Raw genomic sequence first — 15,227 nt, 5'->3', positions numbered from 1 at the left:
TGAAATCCAGGAGGAAAAAGATGATCCCAGAAGTGCAGAACTGCTAATTTCCTTAAAATTACAGCACAGTCTCTGATTTCAGAAAACATATTAATAACAGAAAAGTCTTTTTTTAAAGAAAGTACTTCACATTGGAAGTAGCAAATGTCAGTAACCAATGACATACAATAAATACCATCTTTATGTAAAGGGGGAAAAAAAATCCAACACTAGAAAGCTATGGGACTTAGATCAATAAAGGGGAAAGCTTAGCTCTGTGCAGAAATCCCTACAGGATGGCAGTAGGTTTTCCCGGTTAAAGACTAATTAGACTAATTTTAATAATCATTCCCTGTGAGCTGGTCTCACAGTGGCTGCACCTGTCATCTGACCTGTCCCACACGCTCAGCAGATGGGGGTGCCCGTCAGGCAGTGCTGCTGAAGTGGGGACCTCCTCCTCGGCACCTGAACCCCAGCAGAGGTGACATCGCCAGCATGCCACCCTAGGGGTCTCTAGTGGGAGTGTCCCTACCCCATGCTGACAACTGCAGTAGCCAGGGCTCTCTGGGGGATCCTTGAGGGGTTTGCTGGCTGGGGCCTCACTCCATCTGGACTGGGTCTGCACAAGGGTATCCTTTGCTCAGGAGAACCATGTATGCAGTTCTCTTCTTTAGTGGAAGTCACTATAGCTTTCCCAATGCTCAAGGGCGACGTTTAAACACCAAGAGCGCTCTATCTGAGGAGGTCACACTTTTTTTCTTTCATTTTTTATTGCAGTACAGTTGGCGTGCAATGTTAAGTTGCAGGTGTACGACACAGTGGTTCAGGTCTTCCCAGTTATGCACTCCATTCACAGTTATTATAAAATACTGGCAGCATTCCCTGTGCCATTCAGCACATCCTGTAGCTTATTTTCTCTGTCGTGTCTGTGCCTTTCACGCTGACTCCTCTAGCCAGGCTGAGGCCAGGGGACATCTACCCTGACTTACCCTCCTCCCAACCTTTACTCCTCTCTCACACACATTGTCATTAATGAGGCAGCTTTGAGGCTCTAACACACAGCACTGCCCTCAGAAACACAGCAGAGCTGCCTCGGGACAAAGCTTACTGCCAGTTTTTCTCACTCACGTAGGCCCTCCCTCATCACCTCTGGATCCTGGTGTCATTACTGACCTTCCAAGGGCTGAGGGGCAGAGGCACTCCTGGCCCAAACTTGGCTTCCACGTACGTTTTAAATGTTTTCCTAAGAGAAAAACAGACCCCTTAGCAGCCCCAAATCTGCCAGTACTGACTGACTCCAGTGAACTTATTTTTTTCTTTATAGGAAGAAAAAAATCACAAGGGAAATCTTCAAAGGTAAGTAAGGTTGATGAAATGACAAGAGACTGCTGCAGGAAAGACCTCCTGGTCTTAAAAGTCTATCTATCTATAGTCAGCACTGCACTGTGACCCGCTTCAAAAATGACTTAGAGTGAAACTTCTGGAGAAGAGGTCGCTTTATTATACAGTATTTAGGTCGTTGACAACAAAAAGGCCAGCACCGTGTTCATATGTGTTGCAGTCATGGCGAGAGCTGTGTATTTAAGGGGAGACTGTGTTAAATGGTTTTTGAGAAGTTCATGGAAACCCCTCTCTTCTGATTAAAGCCTGGAAGAAACTCCCTCTTGATATGCTATGAGACATTTTAGACTGACCGTTTAAAAGCTCTCCTAGGAGGACTTACTACAGTATTACCAAGAGTAATCCTTGAAGTAAATATAAAGTAGCTGGTGTTTGTAATCATCTAGTAACCCACATATGTTAAGGGTGGGACATGTCTGAAAAGGCCCATATAAGCAAATTTGTTTAAATGGAGCAGAAGGCAAGGGGAGGAGTGAGCCCAGAGGGGACGTCTGTTTGAAATGGTGTTGGGATCATGCACCAGCCTGCTCATCCCCGTCCACTGCCCTTGGGAGACTGGTAGCGCTTGAGCTGACAGGTGAGGCGAGCGGGTAGAGGAGACATCAGATGACAGTTACTTTGTGGTGGCCTCTCCTCCTCCCTGCCACACCTGTATCTGGGTTGGACTGTGGTGTAGTCATGTCTGCTCTAAGGCGAAAACTCGGGAAACTCCCACAGATTTGGCATCAAGGGTGCTTGGCAGTAGACGGAGAGGCCAGGCCACAGCCAGGCTTCCCGTCTTCCTGTGGAGCTGCTGTAGGCTGGAAACAAAACAGTGTGCATCGGATTTGGAGTTCAACTCCAACTACCCTGGAGCACCACGCCCACCCCCACGGTTATGAAAGTCAGCCGTAGTAAATTCTGACCAGTCCAAGGCTCCTGCATCAATTCCAGAGCTGTAAAAACCCAAAGGGTCAGCCCAAGCGGAGACCGTCGGCACAGTGCACATGGGCAGGTCGTGGGCTGTGCTGGGTTACGGGTCTCGGGGCCATGGCTCCCTAGCTGGTGACGGCTCAACACCACTCCTCTCCCCTTTCCCAGGGCCGTGTCTGTGTCGTCCATGTCTGAGTTCCAGCGCTTGATGGATGGCTCTCCCTTCCTGCCAGAGAAGGGCCTGCCCCCCACATGCAGCAAGGAGGATGTCACCCCACCCCTGTCCCCTGATGACCTCAAGTACATCGAGGAGTTCAACAGCAAGACCTGGGATGATAGGCCTCTAGACCCCTGGGCGGACAGGACCGAGGTGGGGCGGACGCAGCCTGAGGCCAGCACCGAACCTTTCTCTGACACCGCCTGGTACCTCACCACAAGCATCACCCTGACCACGGACACCGTGACCAACCCCGAGCACTGCCAGAAGCAGCCCCCGCGGAACCTCGTCTGTGCTGAGCAGGCTGGGGGGAGGGGGCTGCACAGCCCACCCGCCATCCGGAGGCTGGATGGCATCGTGGCGGGGGTCGGCGAGAGCAGGGTCCGAGGGGGCCCCGGGGATGCCAAGGGGAGCCCTTCTGAACATGTGCTCAGCAGGTGGCCCTGTGCCCCCTCCAGGCACCCCCGAGACTACACGGAGGCGGGGCTCCGGCCCCTCGACAGCACCCTCAGCTTCTCCTCCCCGTTGCACAGCCTGGAAATGCCCAGAAACCTGAGTGACGATATGAAAGAGGTAGCCTTCTCAGTCAGGAGCACCGTCTGCTCCAGCCCCAGCGAGCTGCTGGTCAAGGACACGGCCTGCCAGACCAATGGGTCCCGGACAACAGGAACACAGACCGTCCAGACCATCAGTGTTGGCCTACAGACGGAAGCCCTGCGGGGTAGCCCACACAAGTGTCTCACGCCCAAGGCGGGAGGTGGCGCCACGCCCGCGTCCTCTCCCTCCCGTGGCCTCAGGAACAGGCAGGTGGCCCCTGCCATCGAGAAGGTGCAGGCTAAGTTTGAACGCACATGCTGCTCCCCCAAGTATGGGTCTCCCAAGCTGCAGCGGAAGCCCCTTCCCAGAGTGGACCAGTCGAGTAGTAGGGCCTCCCCGGGGCTGGCCCAGAAGGGGTATGGCGAGTCAGCCTGGGCCCGCTCTACCACCACGCGTGAGAGCCCTGTGCACACCGCCATGAACGACGGCCTCTCCAGCCTCTTCAGCATCATCGACCACAGCCCCGTGGTGCAGGACCCCTTCCAGAAGGGGGTGCGGACTGCGAGTCGGTCTCGCTCGGCCGAGCCCCGGCCAGAGCTGGGTCCAGGCCAGGACACCAGCCCCAGCTCCCGGGGCCGCTCACCCAGCCCCATTGGGGGTGGCTCAGAGACATGCAGGGAGGAGGGGGGAGAGGGCACGCCCTTGAGGCAGGACTTATCTGCTCCCCCTGGCTACACACTCACCGAGAACGTGGCCCGGATCCTCCACAGGAAGCTGTTGGAACATGCCTTAAAGGAGGAGCGGAAGCAGGCTGCCTACAGCCCCACAAATATTGGCAGTGACAACCACACTGGAGAAACGGCGGTCAAGGCCGAGCCAGGGTCCATCGAGGTAATGGAGGTTGAGTCTTCCCTCCACCATGCCCCACCACTGGTCTTTCTCAGTGTGGGCAAGGGGGACCCTGGGGCTGTGTACCAGGTCACCTGAGTTCAGGAGGGTGTTGGGAGGATAGAATAAGCAGGAACACAAGTCATGACCTGCTGCTTAGAAGAGAAACTCATCTTACCACCTTCAGTGCTCCTCTGAAGACAAGCAGATGGTGGTCTTGAAGTAGCTCAGGGACTGACTCAGGTCCTCTGCTCTGGCTCAGTGATCCATGGTTGTCTATTCATCTGGGCTTTTCACCTGAGGTCTTATTTGCCCTCTTTCTGTGTGAGTTTGTGTCCTGGGATCGTGTGTGCACAGCATCAGGCTTTCTGCTCCAGCTGTGTGTTTGAGGATGAGAGGGTTTTGACAGGGTGGACACAGGACACCTCCCGTCAGACCTACAAGAAGAATGTGTGGGTCCCAGTGCTGACTTAAGTGCAGACAGCACGCTTATGTCTCACAGATCCCGTTACCCTCTCTGTGTGCAGGAGTTCTCTGAGCAGTAAAACCAAGTGAGACGAATGGATAAAGTCAACAGCGTGCCTTCACACAACTAGATTACTGTCATTATCCCCCTTACACCTCACCTATTGTTATCATGTTACCTATGACCACACATTAAATATTATCACACATTAAAGTTATTCACAGTTCCACATGTGATATAATTGGACCACCCCACTTAAAAATCAATTCCCGTTTCTGCGGCAGGAATGAGCAACATAAACAAAGTCAGATGATAATGCCAGGCATGAAAATAGTGGGGCTGGAGGACATTTCCAGCTCTTGGTCAGACACCCTTGTGTGTAGACCTGGGGGAGGCCTGACCCACTAGGAAGCCAGATGCAAAACCTCCCCAACGGTGGAGTCCAGACACCCACGGGCACTCTCCAGGCCAGGCGGTCAGCCGATGGCGAAGGTGAGACGCAGAGACACCCTCTGGCTCCCTGGCTGCTCCCTCCCGAGGCCCTGCAGCTCCAGCTGCACAGGTGAGGAGAGGAAAGCTCAGGAGGGGAAGAGGTGCATTTCTGAGTGTCACCTGAGACCCTTACCATCCACACATCCACAGAGGGATAAGTAATGTGTGGCTTCCCAGTGTAATTCAAAATACAGAGTTAAATCTGAAGTAGATGAAACCATGTGAAACTGCCAGTGACCTTCAGAAACGGCAATGCTATGTGGTTCACCCTAATAGTGATCATCTGTGGCCTACGCCTGGCAGAGGTACGTGTCTTTGTGGGAAAGCTGTTTGTGTGCTCTGAGGAGGAGGCTGCCTGTTCTCAGGTGACAGGTGGTGCCTTCCGTCACCCCACCCCTCCCTCAGGGGTGTTAAACCACCCTCAGGTAAGTGATTTGCTGCAGCAGGGGAGCTAGCAGGGACAGTGCCCCATCTCCTGGGACTGAGATCTTGGTCCCAGAGCATTACTCGGCTTGGCTGCAGTGTTCATTTGTATTAGAGACAAAATAGGTTTCATTTTAGAGGCTAAAAATGCTTAGTCACAAATGAATGTGAGACTATAAAGGAAATGGCTCAATAATGGGATCACACCACTCAGACACAAAGATGGCTTTACCTGCACAAAGCCATGCCCCACTCTGGTCCTCCATAAAATCTATTTGCTACTAGAAAAGGTGACAGCTGATTTAAAGGGGGCCCAGGGCCAGTGTCAGGGGTTCAGACTGGCATGGAGCTCCCTGGGCAGTACGGAGATATCATGGTCGTCTTCCTTTTGCTGTGGGAAATAGCTTATTCTAGATTTCAGGGGATGATTCCTCACCTGAGCTGTCTTACTAAATGAGTCCCTCTCTAGATGGTGCGGCAGTTCTGGGTTTTCATTCCAAACTCCACAGAACAAGTTCTGTTCCACCCTGTCCTCCTCTTAAGTCCATGGGGCATCTTCCCTGAGTGCTCATGGCAACCCCAAGACACAGTGTTGGAGGACCCCTGGCCAGGCACGGGCATCGCAGGAAACTCCCCCTCTCTCACGCTCACCCCACAAGCTACTTGCTCCTTTGTTTCCCTTGGAGTCGTAGCACGAATGCAGACAAAGGCTATGAACAGGAGGGCGAGGGTAGAGAGAGAGGAGAATCTGGGCATGTCTCAGTTGAAAATTTGAAGGGAAAGTTTTAGTCTGGGCCTTAGTCATTTGCTCACTGTGACTAAGCCAGTCTCGCTGTTTAATGGGCTCTGTTTCAAAACCAGCAGTTGTAGGGCACTGGAAATGCTCTGTGCCACGGAGCAACTCAGGAAGAACAGGAGGACAGGCAGCGGAAGGGAGAGGCTGCTGTCGTGAGGCCCCTCCTGCGTGGCTGGGCAGAGACCGGCCTACATGCCCACTTCTGCTGAGCCTCACTTCTCTGGATGGCCCTCCTGGAGCTGCCACCTGGGCCTGTTGACTTTAAACCTTTACTGTTGTTCTTCTTTTAAAATACTTTCCAACCTACTTGCTTTTCTTTTCTTTTGTCTGTCTCTTCTATCCAGAACCAAACTGTCTTACTAACTGCCCCCTGGGGACTCTAGCCCGCCTCACTCCGTAAGTGCTTTCTTCCTTCTTTCCACTGTCTGCAGAGCTTGCTGTGTAGCTCAGGGCTGGTCCAGCATCTATCTGAAGGGCCAGATGGCCAGCCTGGACAGGCCCACATGCCCCCACAAACCCCACCCCCCCGGGGTGCTGACTGCTCTGTGCAGAGACCCCTCTCCTGTGTGATAAGGGCACACTGGCCTGCAGGGACTGACTAGCCTGCGGGTCTGAGCAGAGCGTGGTCTGTGCCTGCTCGCCGACAGCTGACAGTGGCGGCGCCTGCGCACTGCCATGTGCTACGCAGGAAGCTTTCCTCTGTTTTCAACCACCACACTAGAGGGAAGAAAAACAAATGTATCTTGACCTGCCAGGGGTCACCTCAACTGACCAAGTGCTCGGTAACTCTGTCAACACACAACAGCCATTCCTGCCCCAAAACTGCAGAACAACCTTCAGAGCCCCGGTCGAGGAGCATGAGAAAACACCAGCCTTGTTTCCGATCAAGGATGGTTACCTCCCCTTGTCCGCTGGCCTTAAACTCACCTGGCTCTCAAAGGCCAAGCACGTGGCCCACGAAACATGACAGAATGGCTACAGCAGCCCTTTCTAGAAGAGGTGCTCCACGGACGAGAGCCCCATTACTGCCTGTCTTCCCATTATTGTTGGCACTGGCCAGGTGTGTTGAATTCTTACTCTTTTAACCTATTCCACTGCAGGGGCTTCTCAGGAAAAGAGCATCCTTTGCTCACAAGTGCTGGTGTGACATGAAGGAGAACTTTGTCCCCTTAACTCATGGTCACAACAGCCTTTCTTTCTGCAGGAATGCACAAATGCGAGTGAAGAGGTGGCACAAACAGACCCCTGTCAACTCAGCATCAGCTAGGAAGAAATGGGCCACAGTGCTGTCCAAAACCTACTCTAGCAATCTACCCCCACCACACACACCTCTTGAGACACCCAAAGACCCCGACCAGTAGCAGACTTCTCAACCGCTGTCCCCCATACCCTTTTATTTCTGCTGTTTTGCTGCTGACGTGTTTTCATAGGCAAGTTATCTCTGGTTGCCATGGTTTCCATTAGTATAAGAGCTCTGCTGCTGGGGCTCGTAAAGAGTTGCATTCGTGGAAAAAGCCACCAGAACTAGCAACGTTAGCGTCATCGTGTGTCAGTGCTGCTTTTCTGCTGGCCCCGGGCAGCAGCCACTCCCCACCCCCGTGCTCTGGCCCCCACCTTCTCCCTCCTGTCTCTTCCTCACTCTGCTGGCCACGTGCTCCTCGTCTGGTCTCTGCTGTGCTCATCACATCTCTTCACATCCCTCCACTTACTGCTGGAGTGGCTCTGAGGGTCCTTGTTCCACGTTCTTCACAACAGTGGTCTCCCTCCTCAGCCTCCTGTTGTGTCGTCTGGGTAGACAACTCGTTTCCTCCTGCCACAGTTGCCCCACCTTTGTGCCCGCAGATCCCGAGTCTGGGTGTCCTTTGTCCTGGCTGCACAGTAAGGACAAGTGGCTCAACAGTCTGTAAAACCAAAACAGCAGCAGTGGCCTTGAGAGGCCATATTATAGGTGACCAGCCCCCGGGTTCTCGGAAGGGGCAAGAGCCCGGAGCACAGAAGAACAGGCTACCCTGTTTTGATGCTGCTGCCAGTTAAAGAGTCATTAGATAAAACTGCCTCCATCCAAGTTTCTGCCTGCCGTGTTATATCCCTGTTGTGGGGATCTCACCCAGTGCCAGTCCACCTGGAACAAGCAGCAGCAGAGCTGATGTGAAGGTGAGCCCCACTGCTAATGCAGCCGGATGGCATCCTGGGACCCTCTGCGGGTGCCCACAGACCAAGGCACAGGGAGGCTGGCCTCCCAGGACTGGCCACAGCAACTGACTAGATGCTTCAGAAGGCTGACATGACGTGCATGGCCAGGCTGGAACAGGCCCACGGGGCCATGCAGACCACTCGCCCCTCTGACTCTCTTTCCATTTGCTACAGCCCAATTCCAAAGCCACTTAACACCCATCTCATGCCACATTTTCATCACAATTTGCTATCTTCCCATGATTGTTGGCAATGGTCATTCGTGTTGAATTTGTAGTCTTTCTTAACATATTCTCCGTGAGCAATGTGTGTATTAGCATTCAGACCTGCTGGGCTGTTGCACTTGTCTTAGAGAAGTGTGTGTCGGGGGCATGCCCTCCTGGAGGACCTGTCCCTCTCGTAACCCTGTCTTTCTCTTCCTCCACTCTGAAGGAACTACCTTGTTCTGCACTCGCTCCGTCCCTAGAGCCTTGCTTCTCCAGGCCCGAGAGACCAGCAAACCGTCGCCCTCCGTCCCGCTGGGCCCCACACCCCCCAACTGCCTCACCAGCTCTGTCACCCGGAGAACCCACCTCCTTGGAGGAGCTCGGTGATGAGGAGCCACCGGGGGAGAAGCCGCACGTGTGATGCAGGTTGGCATGGATTATCCGGAATAATTCACTGTAATTTGCATAATCACACCTTCGTCATCAACTGAACTCTGCCCCAAAAGGAGAGATCTGATTTTCCCGAGGTCAAAGAATGTTTTTTTTTAAAAAAACAAAAACACAGCTGCTGAATGTTCAACCTGTGAACCTGAGATGTTTCTAGAATGAAACAGTAAATGTGCCTGTAAGAACTTAATTTTTTTCATAGCTCAGAAAACTATTTTTGTCTCCATCTTTTTTACACGAAGTATATTAAACAGTAAATATGATATAAATAAATTAAAAATGAAAGTTTTAAAGATGTACATTATAAGAGATTCTGAACACCCTCACACGCAATATTGACTGCCTATCTGTTAAATCTGCACTGTTAACATTTTGCTTTGGTTGATTTCCACATTGAATTAGTGTGTTTTAAGTTAATTTTATTTTGTCAGTGTTCTTAAGAATTTTTGAAATGCTTCAGCCTGTCGAATTGAACTTTTCATAATGAAAAAAACCATGAAGCCAGTAGACAAGGCATCTCCTCTGTCCTAGAGGGAGAGACGGCAGCATCCTGGAAAGGCACCGAGGCCACGGCTGGGCTGCAAGGCCGCCTGCTCCTGCTGACCCGCACGCCTCTGGGTGCATGTCCACACCCCTGCTGTGGTCTCACCCATCTCCGTGAGTCCCCTCCCGCCATGATGTTGTGTGACCCCCTCGTACTGTACTGTTGGTGTTGTCTTCTTGCATTGACGATACAACAGCATTTTAAAATTACTGTTAGAAGACTAACTGGCAATACACAGTGTTTACTCCAAATTTTGTTTAAGGAAAAACACCACAAAAAGTCATGAGCATACCAAATGGAAAGAGAAGGTGGTACCTCAGCATCTGTATGAGGTGATGATGAAGAAATAAAGTGTTTATCAAACAGCACCTGTCCCAACCTCTTGTCTCAAGCACCCTCCACCTTAGTTCCTAATGGCTGGAGAGAGGACGCGGGGGGAAGGCGAGTCAAACAGCCACTCACGTATCTGACAGGGATGCACTATGAGTGCACAAGCGCCTTTGCAGCCTCTCCGCAACAGTATGCTAGGATTAGAAGGCAACTTCATTTTTGCTAAAAAAACTGAAATGGATGGGTGAGGGGGTGTGAGGAAACAGGTTACCCACAGTCAGGACGTGCCTGCCCACTCCCCTCCCTGGAAGGTGGGAGAGGCCGGCTCCATCCTGGACTGAGGTGCGGCTGAGCTGTCAGACTGACAGACCAGGAGTTTATGAATGGTGCTGGTGAAGACAGAACTGCTTCAGGCCGAAGCTTCTAGCTAAAATGTTTCCGCAGCAAATGGGCTAATGGCTTAAGCTCTTTTCCCAGCAAAACCACAGTTCCATTAAATATTAAAAAAAAAAAAAAAGGCCGGACATTGGAGCCTGCTGTAGTAGCTGTGGAGAATAGCCTGGCAGTTCCTTAGGGAGTTAACCGGTTACCATGTGACACAGAAATCCCACCACTGGGTGCAGGCCCAGGGAGAAAGCTGGGCCTTGGACTGGGCAGGCATTTGTTCTCCCACGTTCACAGCAGCTTTATTCATGGTAGCCAGAGAGTGGAAACCACCCAAGTGTCCCATCAGTGGTTCATCCTTAGGAAGCAAGGAGATTCTGGTACCTGCTGCAGTGTGGATGAACCGTGAGGACAGCATGCTGAGGGCCATAAACCAGTCACAAAAACAACAAATGCTGTATGATTCCATTTACATGAAGTACCCACAGTAGTCGAATTCATAGATACACCAAGTCATGGTGAGCAGGAGTTGGGGAAAGAATGATAGTTAGTGTTTAACTGGTGCAGAGTTTCAGTTTGGGAAGATGAAAAGTTCTGGTAATGGATGGAGGTAAGGGCTGCTCAACAATACGAATGTACTTAATGCCACTGAGCTCTATGCTTAAACACCACTAAATGGTGAGTGTTGCATGTATTTTACAACAGTAACAATTTTTAATGCAAAAGGTAAATACTTAACCCCAGAGACACTGCAAGTTGACAAATTTCTTTCCCGCTCAGCCTCTGCCCCCTGTGAGTGATGGGAAGCTCATTAACACTTCCACTTGGAAGCAAGCAGGCAAGCTGCTGGTGCTCATAACTGGGAAAGCGCCAGCGTCCAGCGCAATTACAATCCAGGACACACACACATCAAAGCCGCCCTGTGCGGCTTTGTTCTCAGACAGGATCCTAAGAGTTGGCAGCCCTGGCCCCCAGAGGCTCTCACTAGTTCAGCAACTCTGAGAGAAAGAAGATCTCTTAGCAGCTGTACCAACAGAAGCCCCAGGAATGAAGACTCTCGTGGGTCTGCTCTCATTTACACATCGCACCCTAAGATTGTCACCACCAGAATGGTCCAGCAAAGGAAAACCACCAGGGCGGTGAGAATAGAGAAAGGATGACTAGAAGGCAGGGAAGCCTGGACGTGATGGTAGGGGGCCCCTGGAATCACAAGGAGAGGTTCTGGTCACCACAGAACTGCTCTCTGCCTGGAGATGAGTCCCAGACACAGAAACAAAATACAGAGATAGTACAGTGTAAATCCTAAGTTAAGCGGGGCTTGAGCTGGGCTTGAGAGGAAGGGCAGGATTAACTGGAAGGCAGGAGATTGTCAGGGGCGGGGAAGAGGGGTAGAGGTGTGGGGAGGGGCAGATGAAGACCTGGCACCTGGGCAATGGTGTGGTCACTGCGGGAGGAGAGCCTGCAGGGACACAGCCATGTCAGCGGCACCAGTGCCTCCAAAGTGGTTTGGAGCCCCTCTGACCATCTAGTTCTCTAAGGGTCGCGCATATGTATTCTTGAATCCATCTACTGTGGAACCACTCCAACTTTTGCACAGGCAGGACAAGAGGATGAAATTAGTTTCTACACTCCCATCCAAATGGAGTGAGGCACTAAGTGGGTAAAGTGCAGCTGCTTGTCTGTTCTCGTCCCCACCCGCCATCCCTCATGTGCAATTTGCTCTTATGTCCGAAACAAAGAGGCAGAAGCAGATTCCTCCAAGCCAGCTCAGAGTCCTCACACCCACCGGGCGTGCCCTGCCCAGTCCTTGCTACATTAAGGTTTTCAGGATTATGTGTCTTTTAAAAATATATATCTGTGCGAATCATTATTCTAATTCCCTTTAGCACATCTGTGTCTCACTCACTTTACTGAGCTTGTCAGAGTTATGCACATTTATTCCGTCCAAAAAATAGCTGAGAAGTGCAATTATCATTTTCTATTTTCTAATTCATTGATTTTTTTAAGTTGTGGATTTTAACTGTGTTTCAAAAACCATTTTAAAGTATACGATCCCATGGGATTTGGAACATTGACAATGTTGTACAGTCATCACCACTGTCTAATTCCACAACATTTTCATCACCCTACAAGGACATACTCGTTAAGCAGTCCCTCCCCACAGCGCCTGGCACCCGCAGATCTGTTTTCTGTCTCTGTGGGTTTGCCAATTCAAGACATTTCATGTAAATGAAATCACAGTGTGAACATATCTGGCCTCTTGCACCTAGCCTGTTGTCATGGTTCACCCACACTGCAGCCTGTCAGTACTCTCAGAATTGAATAATATTCCACTATATAGATTACTACATTTTCTTTACCTGTTCATTTTTAAACAAAAGAAAATGCTTTGTTCACCTTAAATAGCCTTGGTGGTTCCCCAAAAGGAAGCAAGCCACAATGAATAATCAGGACACTCAGTTCAGCTGCTCAGTCGTGTCCAACTCTTTGCAGCCTCATGGACTGCAGCACGCCAGGCTTCCCTATCCACTCAGTCAATTCACAAATTTGAGGCACTGCGGTGTCTTTAACACAAACACAGTCATTACCTGGGGCCACCAGTACGTGTTATGCTTTGTCTGCCTTTAGTCCTCTCAGCACCATTCTTTGAGGCAGCACTGGAAACCAGTATAGCAAGAACTCAGCTAGGCTGAGTCATGAGCAAGTTGGCCATCTAAGCGAATCTGATAACATCAGTCTTTAGTAAACTCTGGGCTACTCCACTCAGACTAGAGACAGCTGGATTTGAATCCTGGTTTGAACACAAAGGACTGCAATCTTAAAGGCCATCTCTTTAAAACTCATTTGAGTGATAGCAACAATAATACATAATTCCCAGGGCATGTAAGGATTAAGGTTTATTGTGTACCTACTATGTGCAAGATCCTGTACTAAGATCTGCCAACAGCAACTTTCAGCCAGGACCAAACAAAACAGAAAGAGGCTCCCTGCTCTCTTGGAGCTTATGTCCTGTGATGAGACACCAGAGTAAACAGGTATGAGTGTGATGGAGAACAGTGAGCTAAAAGGCTTCCCTGAGAGAGACTCCATGAACTGAGGTCTGGGCAAGAAGCAGCTGTCAGGCATGCAGAGGACGTAGCTGGTGAAAAGTGGTGATAAAGAGCTGAGCCTGTGTGTCCCTGGAAGTGAAGGATGGGTACTGTGACCTGAGGGGGCGGGGGAGGCCTCACAGTACACAGGGAAGAGGGAATTTTACACTAGGTCAGGGGGAAATCCATGGAATGATATTAAGCAAGGAAGAAAAGAACTTTCTAGAACACTACTGTGATGTGAGGATAAGGTCGGGCCAGAATGAAGGCTTCCTGACAAATGGCTGCTGCGCTGACCCAGAGCAGCCTTACTGGTAGCTCCAGGGTTTCTGCTGCTGTTGTTATTATTAGCATCGCGCCACCAGGCTGGCCACAGGCCGTTCATCGAGAGCTGGGCTGTAGGACCTGCTGCTGAGGCTCCCACAGGGCCCACCGCCACACTCCAGGATCTACCACAACTGTTCAGATAAAACCTGAGCCAGGCCCTCACTGGCTCTCAGGCTGCCTCTCAGGCTGGGCCAGCAGCCCTGTAAGTGGCCTTGGATCAAGAAGAACAGGCTTCTCTCTTAGCCCCCTACACTTTGGGCACAAAAATCACACAAGATTCCCATTCCTGTTCTGTTTCAATGGCCTGCTTCTTCTTCAAAAAGAAGCTGGCACCTATAGTCAGTTATCTGCCATTTAGTAAGAATGGCTTCCTACTCTTTAAAGCTGTCTTTATAAGGGGACCACAGAGGACTCTGGGTATTTGGATAGTGTGGGAGGGTTGGGGAGGCACCCAGTTATAAGCACTGTACAACATAATATAAAAGTTGGATAGGAACAAAAAGATAGCCAACTTTGTTTATTCTAGGCTCACCTCTGTCTATTACACTGAATGAACCCAGTCCATTTCAAAGACAGAAGCTTCTGTAACTTCCTAGTGAGCTAATAAACTTCAACAGGGCACCAGGAATCCAAACTTCACAATCCCCACAGTAATCCTGGAACAAACTCACCACTCATTCTTCATCAACTCCAGTCTTCCCCATACAGGTGATTTTAACTGATTAAAATACAAAGTGCTGAAGATAGTATGATGAAGTGGATACATCTGAAAATAGATGGTTGAATTATAAATTCTGAGTTCCAAATTTCTGGAGAATGACTAAGCAATAAGCAATTATATATAAAACTGTTTATACTTACTGAGTCACTTCACTTAGGGGAATTTACCCCAAATAATTCCAGTGACATCAGTGTAATTTGTACAACAGATTCACAACAGCACAAATTATACACAAAAATTTAGAAACAGGCTAAACAAGTTATGGTCCATCCACAGGTTTGAACACTGTGCTCCTTCACCTAGAAAACACTCCTAGTGACCAGAGGCTGGATGGATCTGTGGGGACTCAAACATAAATGTCATGTACCTGCTCCCACGAGGCTTATCCCCTGGTCAACGGTGTCTAACTACCTCGGCTCAAGCCCTGCTTCACCACTGTCTACCCAAACACCCTTGGGAAAATTACCTGTGGCCCCTGAGTCTGAGTTTTCTGTTCTGCAACGTAAACAATGATCACCTTATAGGTAAGGTATGAGGTCTGGGCAGCTAATACTTGTCAAGCACTTAGACTAGATTTGTGAAGTAAAATGATTATATAAATGTCACATTATAAAACAATATAATATGTGCTGTAATAGTATATTGAAGTATAGAGTGAGCACAGACGTGGGACTGATTCTGCCCAGGGCTGGGGCAGAGCGGGTGTGGTGGGGGCGGGGTGTGGAGAGCAAGGTCTAGGAAGACCTCATGCTGACTTGTTTGGGAAGAATCTTGAAGGAAACAATGAGGAAATAGATTGAGAAAGAGAACTTTCAGAAGGACTGCCTAGGTTGTACATGTAATACTCCTTTGAAGTTTCTAGAGAGGTTCCAATT

At 50.2% G+C, this 15,227-nt stretch overlaps 1 protein-coding gene across 1 annotated transcript in view; it reads left to right on the top strand.

Moving 5' to 3' along the window:
• The window catches only part of MTCL1 (microtubule crosslinking factor 1), a 46,490-nt gene extending 36,142 nt beyond the window's left edge, over positions 1–10,348 (top strand). The window contains exons 10-12 of the mRNA XM_040264638.1: positions 1,304–1,335; positions 2,461–3,937; positions 8,737–10,348. Of these exons, the coding sequence (XP_040120572.1) occupies positions 1,304–1,335; positions 2,461–3,937; positions 8,737–8,931 (1,704 nt within the window). The 3' untranslated portion in view covers positions 8,932–10,348. The remainder of the gene's footprint in view (positions 1–1,303; positions 1,336–2,460; positions 3,938–8,736) is intronic.
• Positions 10,349–15,227: the final 4,879 nt, after the last annotated feature.

Source organism: Oryx dammah, unplaced genomic scaffold (assembly GCF_014754425.2).
Source record: "Oryx dammah isolate SB20612 unplaced genomic scaffold, SCBI_Odam_1.1 HiC_scaffold_22, whole genome shotgun sequence".
Taxonomy (NCBI): Eukaryota; Metazoa; Chordata; class Mammalia; order Artiodactyla; family Bovidae; genus Oryx; species Oryx dammah.
The sequence above is the reverse complement of the archived record's forward strand: the minus strand, read 5'-3'. Positions and strand labels throughout refer to the sequence as shown.